This window comes from Euprymna scolopes, chromosome 22 (genome assembly GCF_053919585.1).
Source record: "Euprymna scolopes isolate OS-2025 chromosome 22, ASM5391958v1, whole genome shotgun sequence".
Lineage (NCBI taxonomy): Eukaryota > Metazoa > Mollusca > Cephalopoda > Sepiida > Sepiolidae > Euprymna > Euprymna scolopes.
Genome location: NC_136503.1, coordinates 98,133,697 through 98,152,804, shown reverse-complemented (window position 1 = coordinate 98,152,804; position 19,108 = coordinate 98,133,697). Strand labels below are relative to the sequence as shown.

Below are 19,108 nucleotides of genomic sequence, written 5' to 3'. Positions count from 1 at the left end.
GTATCACTGGAAGAATACTTAACATAATTAAATCCTTCTTAGATAAGAAAAAAATCCAGGTTAAACAATATGATATAAATGCGGGAGTACCTCAGAGGTTTATCCTTGGACCTCTATTATTCCTAATCATAAATGACCTCCCTTACAAAATTGTCTGCGTGATGGGTATATATGCTGATGACACCACGCTCTATAACATACACGACGGGAAAACAAATGAACACATATCTAAAATGGCAGAAACACTAGAGAATGACATCTGATCTGTAGTGGAATGGAGACAAAAATGGATGGTCACATTCAATGCTGCCAAGACTAAACTTGTTTCCTTCAATAACTACAAGAAACCATCTCTATCACCAATAGCAATGGCCAAAGACACTTTATCTGAAAGTACATCTTTTAAACTCTTCGGCCTAACGTTCACAGGAAACGCGAGTTGGAAAAATTACATTAAGAGCATTGCCAGGACCGTTGCGAAAAAGGTGGGTTCTCTCTACTGTGCTAGAAAGCTACTAACGCCCGAAAGTATCCTGTACCTCTATAAGACCACCATTCGCCCATGTATGGAGTATTGTTGTATTTGGGCCGGTGCATCTGCTACTAGTCTCTCACTCCTAGACAAGGTTCAAAAGAGAGTCGCCAACCTGATAGGTCCTGAACTGTCATCTAAGCTTTAGCCTCTGTCCCATCGACGCAATATAGCATCCTTCTGCCTGTTCTACAAGGCCCAATTCTTCTCCACGACAATGCCTGACTGACCCTGCAGAAATTGAACAAATTGGGCTATGAAACTCTGCCTCATCCGCCATACTCTCCAGACCTTTCACCTACTGACTACCACTTTTTCAAGCCTCTCGAAAACTTTCTGCATGAGAAATGCTTCAAAAACCTATGCGATATAAAAAGCGCCTTCAGAGACTTCATCGACGCCAGAGCGCAAGATTTTTACATTATTGGCACTTGTTTTGCATTGCACCTGTAAGAAAGCGTAATTAATTCAATAATTCGAAGTTAATTTTTTTTTCAGTTGTGTAGAATTTAAAATTGGAAAGCACATATAATTGCTAATAATAATTGTTATAAAAATCGAATTTGAAAAATTTTACACCCTTCCCCCATAAAATAATAATAAAAAAAAATAGCCTTAATTGAAGTATTCATGAAATTATTCATATGATCGCAACGGTAAATTATTCATATGATCACAACGGTAAATTATTCATATGATCACAACGGTAAATTATTCATATGATCACAACGGTAAATTATTCATATGATCACAACAGTGAATTATTCATATGATCACAACGGTGAATTATTCATATGATCACAACGGTAAATTATTCATATGATCACAACGGTAAATTATTCATATGATCGCAACGGTAAATTATTCATATGATCGCAACGGTAAATTATTCATATGATCACAACAGTGAATTATTCGTATGATCACAACGGTGAATTATTCATATGATCACAACGGTGAATTATTCATATGATCACAACGGTAAATTATTCATATGATCACAACGGTAAATTATTCATATGATCACAACGGTAAATTATTCATATGATCACAACGGTAAATTATTCATATGATCACAACGTTGATTCTGATGGTGCTTATTTTGATCAATAAATTTTTTGTTTGAACCGAGATATGTTCATCTTAATTTAAAAGTTAAAAACTACAAGAACTTGTCAACCTAATAAGAAATAATAAAGTAGCATACCTGGAAAGTGGTATTTAGTAATAGAAGAGTGCTCAATATACTAGATAGAGCAGTTTAAACATAGCATTGCCCAGGAGAAAGCACTTCTTTGTCTTTTGTTATGTTGAATAGCAAACAATGCAGATAGCTGCCATAGAGCATTGTAAGTTATAAAGAAGATATATGGATGGGGGGGGGAAATATGGATGTATGCATGTGTGGTTGCAGATATGTGCACACGGGTGTGTGTTTGTGTATGTAGGTAGGTACATATGCATAACATGACTGTCCCCCCCTCCCCTTTTTTTTTTTACATGGTGGTCACCATTTATCAAGCCTGGAAGCTATTCGGGGATAATGGTTATTGCGTGTACAGTAATCAATGGGATAATGTCGTAGTAATCGTTAGTAATGGAGGTTTGATAAAGTGTCTTACTTAAGGGGCGGTTTATCAGGAATTTGTTTATGTTGGACTTGAAGACATCCAAGTTGTAGTAAGGTGGGAAACAGGCAATCGGAAGAGAGTTCCACAGGCGTGCAGTTCTGAGAAAGAAGCTCTGCTCATGGAATTTACGTTTTGATTTAGGCACAGATAGAATGAGGAAAATTATTGACAGTGGGTTCAGCTAGACGGGTATTTTTCGTGAAATATTGGCGAGCGGGGGGGGGGACCATAGATTGGGGCTCAGATGAGCACTTGCCATGGAATTAACAATAAAACAAAGACAGGCTCGCAACGTCTCTTCTGTGCAGGGAAGAGAAAAGGGCATCCTCCACTAAGCCTTTCTACAAACCTGGCTTAGTTAACGCAATTTTCTTACAAATAAATCTACTTAAACCCATTGACAGCCATAAGAGCATTTTACAACGGCAATTTACCCACCGCCTTTTTTTTTTTTTTTTTTTTTTTTTATTTTCAATTTTTAATACACCTTTCTTAAAAAAACATTCATACATTTTCTTCTACACTACCAACATAAATAAATAACCTCGAAAATGTGCTGTTTTAAATTTGCGTTACAAATAAATAATCAATGCAACAATAAAACGTATTGTTTTACTGTGTACGTTTTCAGCGTCCCAATTGTTTTTTTCGTGTTTAAATTAAGATATATCAAAATTTGAATTAAACTTTAAGTATTATGGTATCCGTTCAGTGCACATTTACCAATAAGTATGGCAAACCACTTATAATTCAATGGATGTAATTTTTTTTTTTTTTTTTTTTACCAAAAATAAACAATTATAAACAGAACGACTCATAGAAATCTATGTTCTTTTTTCATTTTAATATATTTTCATAGAAATGTTTCTGTTATGTAAAAAAAAAACTATTTTCTTTATGTCCCAAGTGTCATATATTTTTTTTTTAGCAGAATATCTTATTTTCTTTTTCAATTTTAGCAACTAGTCCTTTATTTTTCCATTATTTTAATTTTTTTACTTTTTTAATTTTTTTACTTTTTTAATTTTTTTACTTTTTTAATTTTTTTACTTTTTTAATTTTTTTACTTTTTTAATTTCTTTACTTTTTTAATTTCTTTACTTTTTTAATTTTTTTACTTTTTTAATTTTTTTACTTTTTTAATTTTTTTACTTTTTTAATTTTTTTACTTTTTTAATTTTTTTACTTTTTTAATTTTTTTACTTTTTTAATTTTTTAATTTTTTTACTTTTTTAATTTTTTTACTTTTTTAATTTTTTTTCTTTTTTAATTTTTTTCTTTTTTAATTTTTTTCTTTTTTAATTTTTTTCTTTTTTAATTTTTTTCTTTTTTAATTTTTTTCTTTTTTAATTTTTTTCTTTTTTAATTTTTTTACTTTTTTAATTTTTTTACTTTTACTTTTTTACTTTTTTTACTTTTTTAATTTTTTTACTTTTTTAATTTTTTTACTTTTTTAATTTTTTTACTTTTTTAATTTTTTTACTTTTTTAATTTTTACTTTTTTAATTTTTTTCTTAATTTTTCTTTTTTAATTTTTTTTACTTTAATTTTTTTTTACTTTAATTTTTTTTACTTTAATTTTTTTTACTTTAATTTTTTTTACTTTAATTTTTTTTACTTTAATTTTTTTTTACTTTAATTTTTTTTTACTTTTTTTTTTTTTTTACTTTTACTTTTTTAATTTTTTTTTACTTTTTTAATTTTTTTTTACTTTTTTAATTTAAATTTTTTTTTTTACTTCTCAGGATTGCTGACGAAAGCAAGTGCATTTTGCAAGAATGGCCAATGCCATATCAAGCGAAATATCTATGCTAATGATGCTACGGCATTTGCCATGTATAACAATTCGATGCTTGACATTGGTTGGGATATCTTTGATGTCAAATCTGGATACGGCAAGATTCGTCCCGCCAACAAAGATATTATGTTTGCAGCTGGATACCTCGAAGGATACCTCTCTGCCAAGTAAGCTCCTTGTGCTTTGATCTCGATTTTAAACTAGTGTGACCTGTGGAAATTCCATGACATCAATCTGCATAATCTGTTGCCCTAGAAAAGACATGATTCCATTTCCATTTGATGAAAACCGTTTTCCTTTTTTTTTTGTTTGTTTGTTGTTGTTGTTGCAGATCATCTATTGGCCAGTTGTATACAAACCCCAAAAGCGATAGAATCCTATCATATCTAAAAAGTGATAAACGTTAAACGAGTGAGATTGTGCCATTGTACAACTTGTGCTCTTTACCGATCTAAGTTATAACAGGACCATTGCCAGCACCCTCAAAATAATAGGGATGTACAAAGTTTCTGGCTACATTTATGATCTTTGGTGTTGTTTCAAGTGAGAGTCACATCATTCCACCTCACGTCTTTGAAGTTTAATAGAACAAAACATATATATATATTTTTTTTTTTTTTTTTACGAAGGCTGTTTAAAAAAATATCTGAAGAAATTAGAATGTTTATACTTTCAAGTATCAACATAAGATTTGTCGTATATGTAGAATTACACTTAAAAAAATAAGGAAAAACTTTATTATGTACATAATCATCACAGAACAAAGATGTCATATTTCAAATATCACGTGGGTTTGACTAGTAACTTTTCTATTTGGCTAGTACACGAAAATATTTAGTTGTCAAAGGTCAACTAAAGATAAATTTGTCGATAGAGGCCTGCAAGACCAAAATGTAAATGGAATATCACGAAGAAAAAGAAACTATGAAAATAACTCACGGTCTTCCCCTAAAAAAGAACAGAAAAAATAATTGAATACGAAAAGATTACTATTTTTTTTTTTTACCTTGGCTGTTGTGACGGTGCAGAAGATTTCTCCTCTGTGAAAGTCAATACCAAAGTGTACCTGGATGGGTTGAAGAGTGTGGTGGTCCCCTGGTGCAATCAAGTGGCTGCTGGTAAACTCTGGGTATGGCAGCAGGACTCTGTGCTGGTCCACAAGTCCAAAGAGACCCAAACAGGAGGAGTAATATAACTTTGTGCCCTTCTCTCACTGACCCCTCTCCTCTCCTGACCTGAACCCACTGGACTACTTTGTTTGATCCTATGTTGAGAACATTACCAGCATGACCTCCATGACCCATATCAAGGTGATGATTGAGGCTGAAAGTGGCCAGATTGAATAGATGTCAACTCTACTACATAATCAAGTTACCGAAATTGATTTTTTTTCAATAATAGTTTTAAAATAAAGTTGTAGTGTTTTGAAATAATGAATGTCTGTCAGAATCCATATACGCTTAAGAAATAATTAAAAAAAAAATTTGTTTACATTGGTATTTCATCCCACAACATAAGGAGTTACTATTGGGACCAAATTTACAGGGATACTATGTAGGGAGTTGAGCAGTAAGATCTCTGTTCACATTACATTTGAAGTTTTGCATGTCAGTACAGTCGGGGAAGGAGAGAAGGAATTCTAAAGTCTAGTAATTCAAGGGAAGAAACTATTAGAGTAGAAGGCTTTTTGGCATCTAGGGACCTAAGGGGTGGGATTTTGCTGCTTGTTGGGTTAATCAGGGATATTTATGTTAAGTTGGTACAAGTGCCAATTTCTTTGGAGCATATTGTATTAAAATACTTATAAAACAGGCCAAGGGATATAACATTTCGGTGATGGGACAGATGTTTTGTTATGTATTTTGTTCTCCTGTCTCTCTCCATCTTCCCCTCTTTCATCCTGTCTCTCTCCACCTTCCCCTCTTTCAGCCATAGGAGGCATGTTTTGAGCCAGGGTGCCACCGAAAGATATTAGTGAGAAATGAACTGATCGTATAGGAACGTTGTGGGAACGTGGAAACCTGTTGTCTAATTTTTAGCATTCATGCGATTTTTAGCATTCATGCGATTTTTAGCATTCATGCGATTTTTAGCATTCATGCGATTTTTAGCATTCATGTGATTTTTAGCATTCATGTGATTTTTAGCATTCATGCGATTTTTAGCATTCATGTAATGATCTCAAAAATAAAATGTAAAACAACAACCAAACTATTTCTCAATCAAATTATGCAAATCATGGCAAAATGTGTGTGTGAGAAATAATTAAAATTTTACAAGTCCTATCCAGACGTATTTACCATTCTACAGTGATAAAACAAACTCCATTCAATACTCATAATTAAAAAATAAAGATAAAAAATTGTTTAACACGGTGCATATAAGCATGTGGGGAAATATCAGCAGCAGCGAAGGCTGGCTGGCTTGCAAAGAAATTAGCAGCAGTTGCCAAAAAAGCAGATGTGCAAATTAGGAAGTGTTTGTGAGAAGAAGAAAGAAAAAAGGAGAGAAAAAAAAAATACACCACGTGCTACGGGCAGAAACAAAGTGGGTGTTGAAGATAATGGACATGTGAAGTTGAAGACAAGAATGGACTGGCTTAGCTCAGCTTATGGCCGGAAGGAAGAAAAGCCTGTGCCAGGATAAAATGGACAGGGGCAGTGAGAAAGTAACAGTTATAGATTCTTGTGTTAAAAAAAAAAAAAAATGCCGACCAGGATTTTATTTATTTTCAGTTTTATTTTATGACTTGGTCACATTACAATTGCTGCATAAAATGGTAAGCCAGCATTTGTCCTAAATGCTAATGTTTGGGAAGAAAAAGTTTCTCGAAAACATAATATAAAATAAAAAAGTGGTAATACCTGATGTAATATTAGTCCCTGTTGGGATAGGATGGCTTCCTCTGCAGGAGGAAGTTTGCAGGGAACATCAAATATCAACTGCATGTATATCCTTGTCATATAAAGATAACATCTACCATTCTCAAATGGTTACCCATCTGGTACTGGCTAGGCCTTATGCTGCTTAACTTTGATGATCTAAGAACAATCAGTGTGCGAAAAGATATACTGAAAGATTTCACATTAAATCGAGATGTTAAATATTGGCTGGGCAATGCTGAAAGATGTTTAAATAGAAAAGAATGTTAGAACATGATTCAAAAATAAGTTTGACCTCTAGAGTCTGATGTAGCAGGATGTAGAGGTCACTTAAGATGACGTGGGCTTTAGGAGAGAGCTTGAAAGATGCGTATCATTTTTTTTTAGTCAGTCAGTTGAGAGAGGGACAAAGACGGTCTATGAAAATAAGAATAGAGCAGATACAGGCTTGCAACGTCTCTTCTGTCGGAAAGCTGGATCTTTCTGTCGAACTCGTAAATCTTTTTATCGAACTCTGGAATTTAATGTTCTCGTTCCATCAGCCATGACTGGCTAGTAGTCTTAAACAATTCACGTCTGGCTGAAACCACTGTCAATAATTTTCCCCACTCTTTATCTGTGCCTAAATCAAAACGTAGATTTCATGAACAAAGTTCCTTAGAATTGCACGCCTGTGGAACTCTCTTCCGTTTGCCTGTTTCCCACCTGACTACAACTTGAATGTCTTCAAGTCCAACATAAACAAATTCCCGATGAACTGCCCCCTTTAATAAGACACTTTATCAAATCTCCATTACTAATGATTACTACGATACTATCCTATTGATTACTGTACACGCAATAACCTTTATCCCCGAGTGGCTGCTGGGCCTTGATAAGTGGTGACTACCATGTAAATAAAAAAAAATATATATATTTTGAGTGTCGCCAACACTGAGGATTGAACCTTTAGCCTCCAGAAGAGTGTAACTTACAACTGTACTTTATCCACAAGCCCTTGTGGAGGATATATTCGCTGAAACGTGAAATCAAACTCAAGATGAGAAGAGTAGTCCAAAGAACGCAAATAATATGAATAATCAAATCTCATCTCAAAAATTCAGAAAGATTTGAACATTTTTTTTTTTATATTTCACAAAATATTTGCTACAAGCTATTTCGGCAATAAAACTATGATTTGAGATGAAACTAATGTCAAAATTTTCTTTTATTTTCAGGAGAATCTACAATCACTACAAGAACATGTATTTGGAATTATCAGCAAGAACTTACCCGAAATTTTTAAATGAGTTACGCGAGTTCTTTATAAAACAAGACATTTGGACCCGCAAACAGATTGAAGCTAACCCGACATGTCCTATGTGGCGCCACATCGGTTATGTGATGGCTCAGTTTGACGGATTGATGGCTGGTTATCGCGCGGTAAAAACGAGGGTTAGTATTTAGTCATTTGATATTGGGGCTTAAAATTTGCACAATAAGTTTGAATAAGTACCTGGTAAGAAATGGATTGGTTAGGAAGTCCATTTCTAAATTTTGTCCAACATATTAAACTGAATATGATGAAGAAAAATAACCTGTTTCAGAATTTTTTTAAGATCAATATTGATTTGGAGATCTGCCCTTGTGAGGCAAAGCAAAATCTAATATAAATATATATATATATATATATATATATACGAGCAAACAATTAATAAAACATGTTAAAAAACACTTTGAAATGAGTTAAAAACATATTAAATTTGAAAAGGAAACACTAGATAAGTGGATAGTCCTTAATCTGCGGAGTTTCGAAGAAATACTTTCCTTCTCATAAGAGGGTAGGAATTAGCAAAATGCGGGATCGGATTTTGCATGCAAAAGTATTTGATGAAACAACAAGTAAGTCAAAGATCTTACTTGATAACAAAAAAGTGGAGCAGAGCGAATATGGTGAAGAAAAAGGTGATTACACGTGAATGGATAGTCTGGTGGAAGATAAATAATCCAGTGACGGTAAAATCCAAATATATAACTTCAAGAAAGTTAATTGAATTTCCATTTGCACAAGTAAAATCCAAGGAAATCCCATAATTGGAAGATGGTTCTAAATAATCCAAAGGCAGAAATCCACGGAATAATTCACAAAAATGTGTACAAGGGGAAAAATAAAAAAATTCCAATAATATTAATAAAAGAAAAATAAGATATGCTTTTCACTCTACGAGACATAAATATTTTTTATTTTATATATATATATATATATATATATATATATATATATATATATATTTATAGTGATCGACATACAGTACTGTTTCATTGTATCACAACTCCTCAGTGCCGCTATACTAGCACCTCTCCCAAGCCGAGGATTGAACCTAGAACTATCGCGTTGACAGTCGACAATTCTACCCATCGACCTATGGGAGCGGTGCCCGCAAATAATCTTGACAAATGTCTATTTTAAACAAACCTTTGTCCACCACTTTTCTAGTGCTCAAACCGCTTATTTACAAACAGCGAGCCTTGCATTTTTTGGCCAATTAATAGCGGCTGAGATTATTTACGACAGTGCTCGATCCAAAGAGGAGGGCTTGAAATAGATGTACCCGGCATTGTTAAATGTAACGTTAAATTCCCTAAAAAAATAAAGTAAAAAAAAAAAAACGAAAGAAACTGAAACATATGCGAGTATTATGTTTTCTTGTAATTAAAATAAACAAATGACTAAAGTTTATATTCCAAATATCATGATGTTGACCATCTTACAATTTACTTTCTTCCATGCCTAAGAAAAAAAGCTTTGTTTATGGAATCTATGTTTACGTTTAGGCACATATAAAGAGTGGGGGAAATTATTAATAGTCGTTTCAGCTAGATGAGTGTTTTTTTTTTTGTTTTTTTTTGTTGTGAAAATCAGGACAGGGTGGGGGAACCATAGATTAGAGCTCACATGAGCGCTTGCCATGTAAATAATGATAACGCAGAAACTGATTCACAACGTCTCTTCTGTGGGGGGAAAAGGCTGCAGGGAAGAGAAAAGGACATCCCCAACGAGGCTACAAAGTCTATTTTGACCTCTGTCGAGGCAAGATAAGCTAATACTGATATATATAGTTCTCTGTATATGTTTTTAGCTTTTCTATTCCAGTACGGGCAGCTCATTAGCGCTAAAAATATACATAAAAATCACATCAATCTAGAGATATTCATCGTCTTAGACGGTTCATACATTTATAATTAGAATTTTTTTTATGACCCTGCATCATATGCCATGCATTAGCTACAAAATCCTGTATTTTCAGTATAAATAATTTATAAGTTTTAAAATACGATTATTTTAAATAACTGTACTAACCTTAGATACTCAGACTTCTGATGTATATTTTTTTCTTTTGCAAAAAATATTTGCTTTTATCCATCCATGCGTAATATCACTAACTTTCGGCTAGATGTTGCTAACTACGAACTGTAATAATTCAAATCTTATAAAAGCTTGTAATTCTATTGGAAATGGTGCGGAAGTGCGGAATTACTTAAAAAAAAAAAAAAAAAAAAAAAGAAGTCATATTCGTACAAGAAGCCAACACATAAGGTATCAATTTCAACAGCAAGAAACCTTGATTGAAGAAAATTGACTTCATAGTGAATTTTAGTATTTATCTTTTGCTCTCTCTCTCTCTTTTTATATGTCACAAAGAGTGAGAATGTGTGCATGTCAGGACACTTCTCAACCTATATACTCTACGGATTTTTGATTAAGGCATATATATGTAATGTTGATTCTTGATATGAAAATACCTATTCAAAACTTTCTTACTCTTTATACAAACACACATACACACACTTTATATGTATATATATATGCATGTGAGCATGTATTAAAGCAGCATCTTTAATTTAAAACCGGAAAGTGACAGAGGAGTTTGGTAGGCAAATCTGTCTTAAACAAATATATATACATGCATACGTAAATATATATTAAAATAAGTTTGTTTACCAAAAACTTTTTAATGTAATTGACGAAACCATCCTCAATTGTAAGGTAGAGTAATAAAAAGATTAGTTGCTTGCTCCTCTCAAACAGGAAATGAGTACACAAAATATGCCGATATCATAATTACAACTAACGTACATACTTACAGCATAAATAAAAGTATTAAATTGTTAAAGTTCATAGCAAAAGATGTATGATAAACGTTGATGAGTTAGAACAGCGTTTTGGCCGTTGCAAAAACCGCGCAGTGTTTTCGTAATGTCTGTTGCAAGGTCCAGTAAAAAGAGAAAGAATGGTAGAAACCAGATTTGAAGATAGGCTGTATCGCCCCCTTGTGGCTAAGAATGATATTACCAGAGTTAAAGGGCAATAATCGTGTTTGCCTTAAAGACATCCGTTCGTGTTTGTGTGTTTGTTTGCATGGGGAACTCTATTCCCACAAGGGTTTTATTAACCCTAACACCCTAAGAAAATAATTATTCAACACAAAATAAAGAATAAAGAAAACAACAAACAAAAGGGTTTTATTAAGCCAAGCAACAGTTTGGAATGTTCTTCTGTATAAAATCACACCTCTGGTCACCTTGTGGAGTATCTCGGCAGTTATTCTAAGTTGAAATCGTTACTGCCAAAGCCTAGACAAGGGAAGGGAAAGAGTGCGTCCATGTTGGCTGCTTGTCAACTCGGTAAGGTTTCACACTTTTTCTGCATTCTGGAATCTGTAATAATTCCCTACGGAAGAGAAAGAATCAATGTGCCCTGCCTGCTGATTGGTCAGTATGTGACCGAATCACACAGGCATTGATTCGCAAGGGAAAATAGTCCGCTATTTGTTACTGCTACACTTTTTCGAAAAAGTTAACCATTAAAGATACAATCTTGAAAGTTTTTAATTTCACTAATAGGAATTAAAAAAGAAATCTTGCGAAATTATTCAACATTTTTCATGTAAAAATGAATAAAAAGGAATTAGTTTGTGGAAACTTTAATTATTGCTCCTTAATTCTGGCAACATCATTCTTTGCTGCAAAGTGGCGTTAATATCTCGCGTATCCGCTTGATATTTCTCGCCCTCTTTTTCTCTTGGACACAGGACCATACATACTCCTGTTTTGCACTTGTGCAAAAGACATTTGCACTCCTCCCACTTTAGGAGCTATCACGCAAGTAGTATTTTTTTATATCTTTTCAGTATTGATCAGTTTTTAAATTATAATCTCGGTGAATTTTGTATACTCCTTCTTGACTCAGAGGACCAAGCAACCCATTTACATTATTCCTCTATACACAGGGGATCAGTAACACTGATCCCCTGCAAGTTTGTATTTTTGATTGCATTTTCTTTTTTTTTTTTTTTTTTTTTTTTTGTCACAACAGCTAAACTCCTTGAATTTTTAACCAAGAGCAAAGTTTAGTATCTGTTCTGATATTATATTTTGTCTTTTCTGCTCATGATACATGAATGAAAAATCTTTCTAGACTGAGGTAATTTGTTTTTGTTTCAATCCAGACTGTCCTGTTTTTGAGAACTGGATTTTCTTGCACATTTAAAACTTGTTTCTAACTTTGGCCTCATGGGGAGGCAAATACTCGTCTTTTTTTATTTATTTATTTTGTTTTTGTTTGGTGACTTTTTTTTTTTATTTTTTTTTTTTTTTACACAGTGATCACCACTTATCAAGGCCCGGAAGTCACTCAGGGATAAGGGTTATTGCAAGTACATTACGTTAGTATGGAGATTTGATGAAGTGTTTACTTAAGGGGGTGGTTCATTAGGAATTTGTTAATGTTGGACTTGAAGACATCCAAGTTGTAGTCCGGTGGGAAGCAAGCAGACGGAACAGAGTTCCACAGGCATGCAGTTCTAAGAAAGAAGCTTTGTTCATGGAATCCGCGTTTTGATTTAGGCACAGATATAGAGTGGGGGAAATTTTTCACAGTGGATTCAGCTAGACGGGTGTTTTTCGTGAAAGATTGGCGAGGGGGGACCAGAGATTGGAGTTCAGACGAGCACCTGCCATGGAAATAACGATAAAACAAGGATAGGCTCGCAACGTCTCTTCTGTGGGAGAGAGGTTGCAGGGTAGAGAAAAGGGCATCCCCCACTAAGCCACGGCGTCTATTTTGTACTCTGTCAAGGCAGGATAGGCTGTTTTTAGCAGCTCCTGCCCAGATATGGCAACAGTATTCCATCCTTGGACGTACTTGACTTTTATATAGATAGAGAATTGCATCAGTAGTGAGATATCTTCTGTTTTTGAATCACAATTTTTGATGACCTTTTTTTTTTTTTTTCTTTTTTTTTTTTTTTTAGCCGGTTATCAGCGACTTTGGTTTTCAAATGATCAACGGCATGGGAGACATTCTGGATTTATCGAAAGCTTTTAACCCAAAGAGAGCAGCAGAATTAATAAAATTCAACGTCGGCGAATACGTCTTTCTCAACAGTCACTGCTCAGCTCTTCTAAAAGTAAGTGACCTTTTTTTCATTTGTTTACAATTTATAATTCTTTAACCTTGGACACCCTTGGGCCAGGTGTTCACTTCACTTCACTCTGAATGCTGTCTTTCACAGCCATTTCTAATTTTCTAACAATTAAAATTCTATCTAATCCAACCCAGTCCTGGACATGACACAAAGCTACAATCGCCGTCAACTGCGAGCTGAGAGAACATGGATTAGAACAAATACATAGAAGACATTGTTTAGGCTGCTGCAAAAAAAAATTAGGGTAAGGTTAGGGTTGATTTAGGGTTAGTTTATGGCAAGGTTATGGTTACTTTACTCAACGGTTAGCATTAAAAGAGCCTTTCCAATTTACGGTTAGTTTATGGTTAGGTTGGGGTTACTTAGCTGAGAGTTCATCATTCTCAGTTTAATATTCACAGGTAACATTAATTAGAACAAATATAATCTTAAATCTGTAGGCGACCTTTTTCATTTTTTACAATTTATAATTATTTCACCTTGGATGTCCTTGGACTAGGTGTTCACTTCACCTTGAATGCTGTCTTTCACAGCCGTTTCTAATTTTCTAAGCCCCGTCAATTACTAAAACTCTATCTAACCCAACCCACTCCTGCAAATCGAGAGTTCATTATCCAACTCCTCAATTTGACATTCATAGGGAACAGGACTTGGAACAAATACGAGTTTAATGTAGTTTGCTTGAAGCATTGTTTATTGTGTATATGAAAAGAATTTACGATATAATGGTGAACTGGCTATACAGTTTCATCTTTATTGATTCGATACAAGCGTGTGTAAATATACAATTATACAAGCGCACACACACCCACATATATATATATATATATATATATATATACCAATCCTTATTTAAGAAGCTCAATGTAATTACAGAGCAATCTAATGAATGAGTGACAAGTCTATATTCCAAATTTTATGTTGACCATCTTATAATTTATTCCATTAATTCAGTTGACATTTACAATTGGAAGAGAAGCTGTAAATACCTTATATATATATATATATTTTTTTTTACACTGTGGTCACCACTTATCAAGGCCCGGAAGTCACTCAGGGATAAGGGTTATTGCAAGTACATCACGTTAGTGTGGAGATTTGATGAAGTGTTTACTTAAGGGGGCGGTTCATTAGGAATTTGTTAACGTTGGACTTGAAGACATCCAAGTTGTAGTCCGTTGGGAAGCAGGCAGACGGAACAGAGTTCCACAGGCATGCAGTTCTAAGCAAGAAGCTTTGTTCATGGAATCCACATTTTGATTTGGGCACAGATAAAGAGTGGGGGAAATTTTTCACAGTGGATTCAGCTAGACGGGTGTTTTTCGTGAAAGATTGGCGAGGGGGGACCAGAGATTGGAGTTCAGACGAGCACCTGCCATGGAAATAACGATAAAACAAGGATAGGCTCGCAACATCTCTTCTGTGGGAGATATCTTATGTTTACATTCTGTTATTTTCAATTTTCCTATTTTCGGAATTTTAATTATGTCAAGACGCACTTTATCTCCCTTTGACAGATTGATTGTTGCTATTTCTTCTGATGAGTTAAGGGCAAAATAGATTCACTAATTGATATAATAATTAAGTGATTGATTTTGTGCTACGAAACAGATACTGTCAAGAATTGTAAATGTCAACTGAATTGAAGGAATAAATTGTAAGATGGTCAACATCATGGACTTTGGAATATAGACTTTATTGTCCTGTTCATTCTTGTTGCGAATATGTGAAAACACCCACAAAGAAAGACTATTAAATGTACACGTAACAGATTGACATGTACAGACACCCATATACAAAGAAAAGTAACTGTTATAATTCTAACCACTAGACGATGCACGCGCTTACAGAAACACTTTAGATACATTAGACATACATGGACACTGATAAAAGAATTAAAAGTTGATTTTATAGGTTGAGCCTTTCAGCTTATCCGATAATCCATCTTCTTCTTGTAAGGTATTATAAAAATCTTAACTTTGGTCAACATCAGACTTCCTTTTTTAATAGGATAGTTTTGATTATTGATTTTCAACATTCATCAGACACATTCCTATACAAAACCCGCATAAGAACACTCCCAGACACAATCAGTGTTGTATCCCTGTGATTGTAAAACAAGTACTTTAATGAAATGTGCTCTGAACTCATAGCACTAATCACAAAAGCAGCAAAATTCCACGCTTTTACTGTAAAAGTCTTCTGATAGTTTCTTCCCTTGTGCTGCTAGACTTTGGAATTTCTCCCTGTATCTTGCTTCCATGGCTGTATTAACATGCAAAAATTTAAATGTAATGTGAACAAAAATCTTGCTGCTCAACTCCCTATTTAGAGTGTCCCTGTAGTCATGGTCTTTAATCTACAGTAACCCTTATGTCTTAGTGTCAATTTTCTTATTTGGTGTGAATATGAAAAAAAGGTTGGGAAATAAAAAACAAAAACAAAAAAACAACCAAGATGAGAGTAGTCGTCCGAATAAAGCAAATCTAATAGTTTACTACTTCTGCAGTTTAAATCCCGTTTTTCCTTGAGTCTTGCTTGGCAATGCCCGGCAGACGACAGAAACCACCAGATTATACTGAGCGAACGGAAGTCAATATAAAAAAAAACAAACAAAAAATGAAAGAAAATAAAACAAATAACCTATTCTAATAATTTTATAAATTTTACTGTTTTATTTGTTTTTTTATGGCAACTGTTTTTTTTTTGGGGGGGGGGGTGGCGTAATAAGTTTTATATTATTTAATTATTGGAATTCTTTTTGAGATGAATAATTTGTATTATTTTTTTTTTTATTTTCGGACTATTACCCTCATCTTTTATAGTTGTTATTTCATAACGTTTCGGCCAGCTATTCCTCTGGTCTTCGTCAGGTTGTTAACCGCGATGGAATATGAATGCTGAATCTGCAATTGTATTTTCAGTAATTACAGCCTTCCATAGTTGTTGTCGTTTAACCATGTTTTGGTTAAACAACAACTAAAAACGATGAAGATAATAGTCCGTAAATAAAAAACACAGATTACGCATCTCAAAAAAAAATTCCAATAATTAAATAATTTGGTGCGGACCTAACAATGGAAGATCAGGTAACAAAAAAAACGTGGATTTATAAGATCAAAAAATCCAACCTTGATCGCTCTTCGGGGACCGTGGCGCAGTGGATAAAGACGTTGAATCTCTACAGTTCCAGGTGAGAATTGTCTGAAGATAGTGGTTTCAATCCTACCCAAAGCCTTCCAGAGGATTAGTTGGCTAAAACATGAGACGACAACTATGGAAGGCAGTATTTACTGAAGATACAATTGAAGATTCAGTATTTCTATCCTGTCGCGGTTAACAACCTGATAAAAGCCAGAGGAATAGTTGGCCGAAAAGTTAAAAAGCAACAACTATAAAAGATGAAAATAATAGTCCGCAAATAAATAAAATAAGTTTTGTTTCTTTGAATTAGTCAACAATTATATTTTTTGTTTGTGTATGGAAAGTTAGTTTGATATTTTTTACAACCTACCCCAGCGTAGTATAAACACACCCAACCTCCCCATGTTAAGAACGGCTTTTGAGATTGGGGGTGTTTATTCTGAAAGCCGTTCTTTACATAGGGAGGTTGGGCGTGTTTATACTACACTGGAGAAAGAAGCGCAATGATACTCTGCCCTTTCTTTTCTTTTTTTTTTTTTTTTTTTATTACTTTTTCACCCAAACAAGGCATATTGCCACTTTGGTGTAGGGGGCTACTATCAGGGGCAGCAACTACTGGGGCGCTATGTTGGGATTTTGGCAGCAAGATGTCGGTTCACGTTGCACTTGAACTTCTGCATGTCAGTACAGTTGGAGAAGCAGGAACTTGGAATGGAATTCCAGAGTCTAGCGGTTCTGGGGAAGAAACTACTGGAGTAGAAAAATCTTTTGCATCTAGGGATCTCTACTGTGTGGGGGTGGGATTTAGCTGCCTGTCGGGTTTGTCGAGGGTGTCTACGTCATGGGGACACAAGTGTCTGCAGTTCGTCAGAGCATTCACCATTAAAGTACTTGTAGAACAGGCAGAAGGATGCAACGTTTCGTCGATGGGACAGAGGCTGAAGCTTAGATGCCAGTTCAGGGCCTATCAGATTTTCCTTTTAAACTCTTTCTTTTCTTTTTTTTTTTTCTTCCAATTTTTACCGTCTGCTCACTCGTGTCTTTTTTTTGCTCAATCCGTATAATCTGACAGTTTCTATTGTTCACCGGGCATTGCTGAACGAGACTCACAGAAAAATAGGCTTCAAACTACAGAAATACCAATAGTCCTTTTCTTATCTATTTTTTTCTTCAGGTCACGCCTGGTTATGAAAACATTTACATGTCCCACAGCAGTTGGTTTTGGTATGCGTCCATGTCTCGTGTCTATAAATATTACAACTTCAACATTAAAGATGAAAGGACAAATATCCGACGGTTCGCCTTCTCCAGTTACGCAGGTAAAAATTTTTTTTTTCACACACACACACAATTAATAATTTCTTTTTTCACACACACACACAATTAATAATTTCTTTTTTCACACACACACACAATTAATAATTTTTTTTTTCACACACACACAATTAATAATTTTTTTTTTCACACACACACAATTAATAATTTTTTTTTTCACACACACACACAATTAATAATTTTTTTTTTCACACACACACACAATTAATAATTTTTTTTTTCACACACACACACAATTAATTTTTTTTTTCACACACACACACAATTAATAATTTCTTTTTTCACACACACACACAATTAATAATTTTTTTTTTCACACACACACACAATTAATAATTTCTTTTTTCACACACACACACAATTAATAATTTTTTTTTTCACACACACACACACACACAATTAATAATTTTTTTTTTCACACACACACACAATTAATAATTTCTTTTTTCACACACACACACAATAATTTTTTTTTCACACACACACACAATTAATAATTTTTTTTTTTCACACACACACACAATTAATAATTTTTTTTTTCACACACACACACAATTAATAATTTTTTTTTTCACACACACACACAATTAATAATTTTTTTTTCACACACACACACAATTAATAATTTTTTTTTTCACACACACACACAATTAATAATTTTTTTTTTCACACACACACACAATTAATAATTTTTTTTTCACACACACACACACAATTAATAATTTTTTTTTTCACACACACACACACAATTAATAAATTTTTTCACACACACACACAATTAATAATTTTTTTTTTCACACACACACAATTAATAATTTCTTTTTTCACACACACACACAATTAATAATTTTTTTTTTCACACACACACAATTAATAATTTTTTTTTCACACACACACACAATTAATAATTTTTTTTTTCACACACACACACAATTAATAAAATAGAAATGATTTTTCCTGTTCCCAAAAAACATATCAATGCAAACATCATCCTATAAGTCTCCTCTCTCTCTTCACTAAAATCTTCGAAACCTTAATTAATAAAGCACTAGTTCACCATCTCGCAAAAGCACATCTTTCTCTGTTGTTCTACTGCAGATCTTTTGACGTTCATTTCTGAACGCACATGGATAAGGTGGGGGAAACCAGGGCTGTAGCCTTTGATACATCCAAAACATTAGTATGCTTAGTGTAGTGAGTATGTAATACTTGTCTATATAAATAAAAAAAAAAATGTGTGTGTGTGTGTGTGTGTGTGTGTGTGTGTGTGAAGTTAGCTGAGGCTTCGTAGCAGGAACATACCCAAACACGTGCCCATG

The 19,108-nt window shown here is 33.7% G+C and overlaps 1 protein-coding gene across 1 annotated transcript in view; it reads left to right on the top strand.

Moving 5' to 3' along the window:
* The window catches only part of LOC145243560 (lysosomal leucine aminopeptidase-like), a 73,991-nt gene that overhangs the window by 16,808 nt on the left and 38,075 nt on the right, over positions 1-19,108 (top strand). The window contains exons 2-5 of the mRNA XM_080106536.1: positions 3,909-4,128; positions 8,061-8,277; positions 13,137-13,292; positions 17,629-17,773. Of these exons, the coding sequence (XP_079962662.1) occupies positions 3,909-4,128; positions 8,061-8,277; positions 13,137-13,292; positions 17,629-17,773 (738 nt within the window). The remainder of the gene's footprint in view (positions 1-3,908; positions 4,129-8,060; positions 8,278-13,136; positions 13,293-17,628; positions 17,774-19,108) is intronic.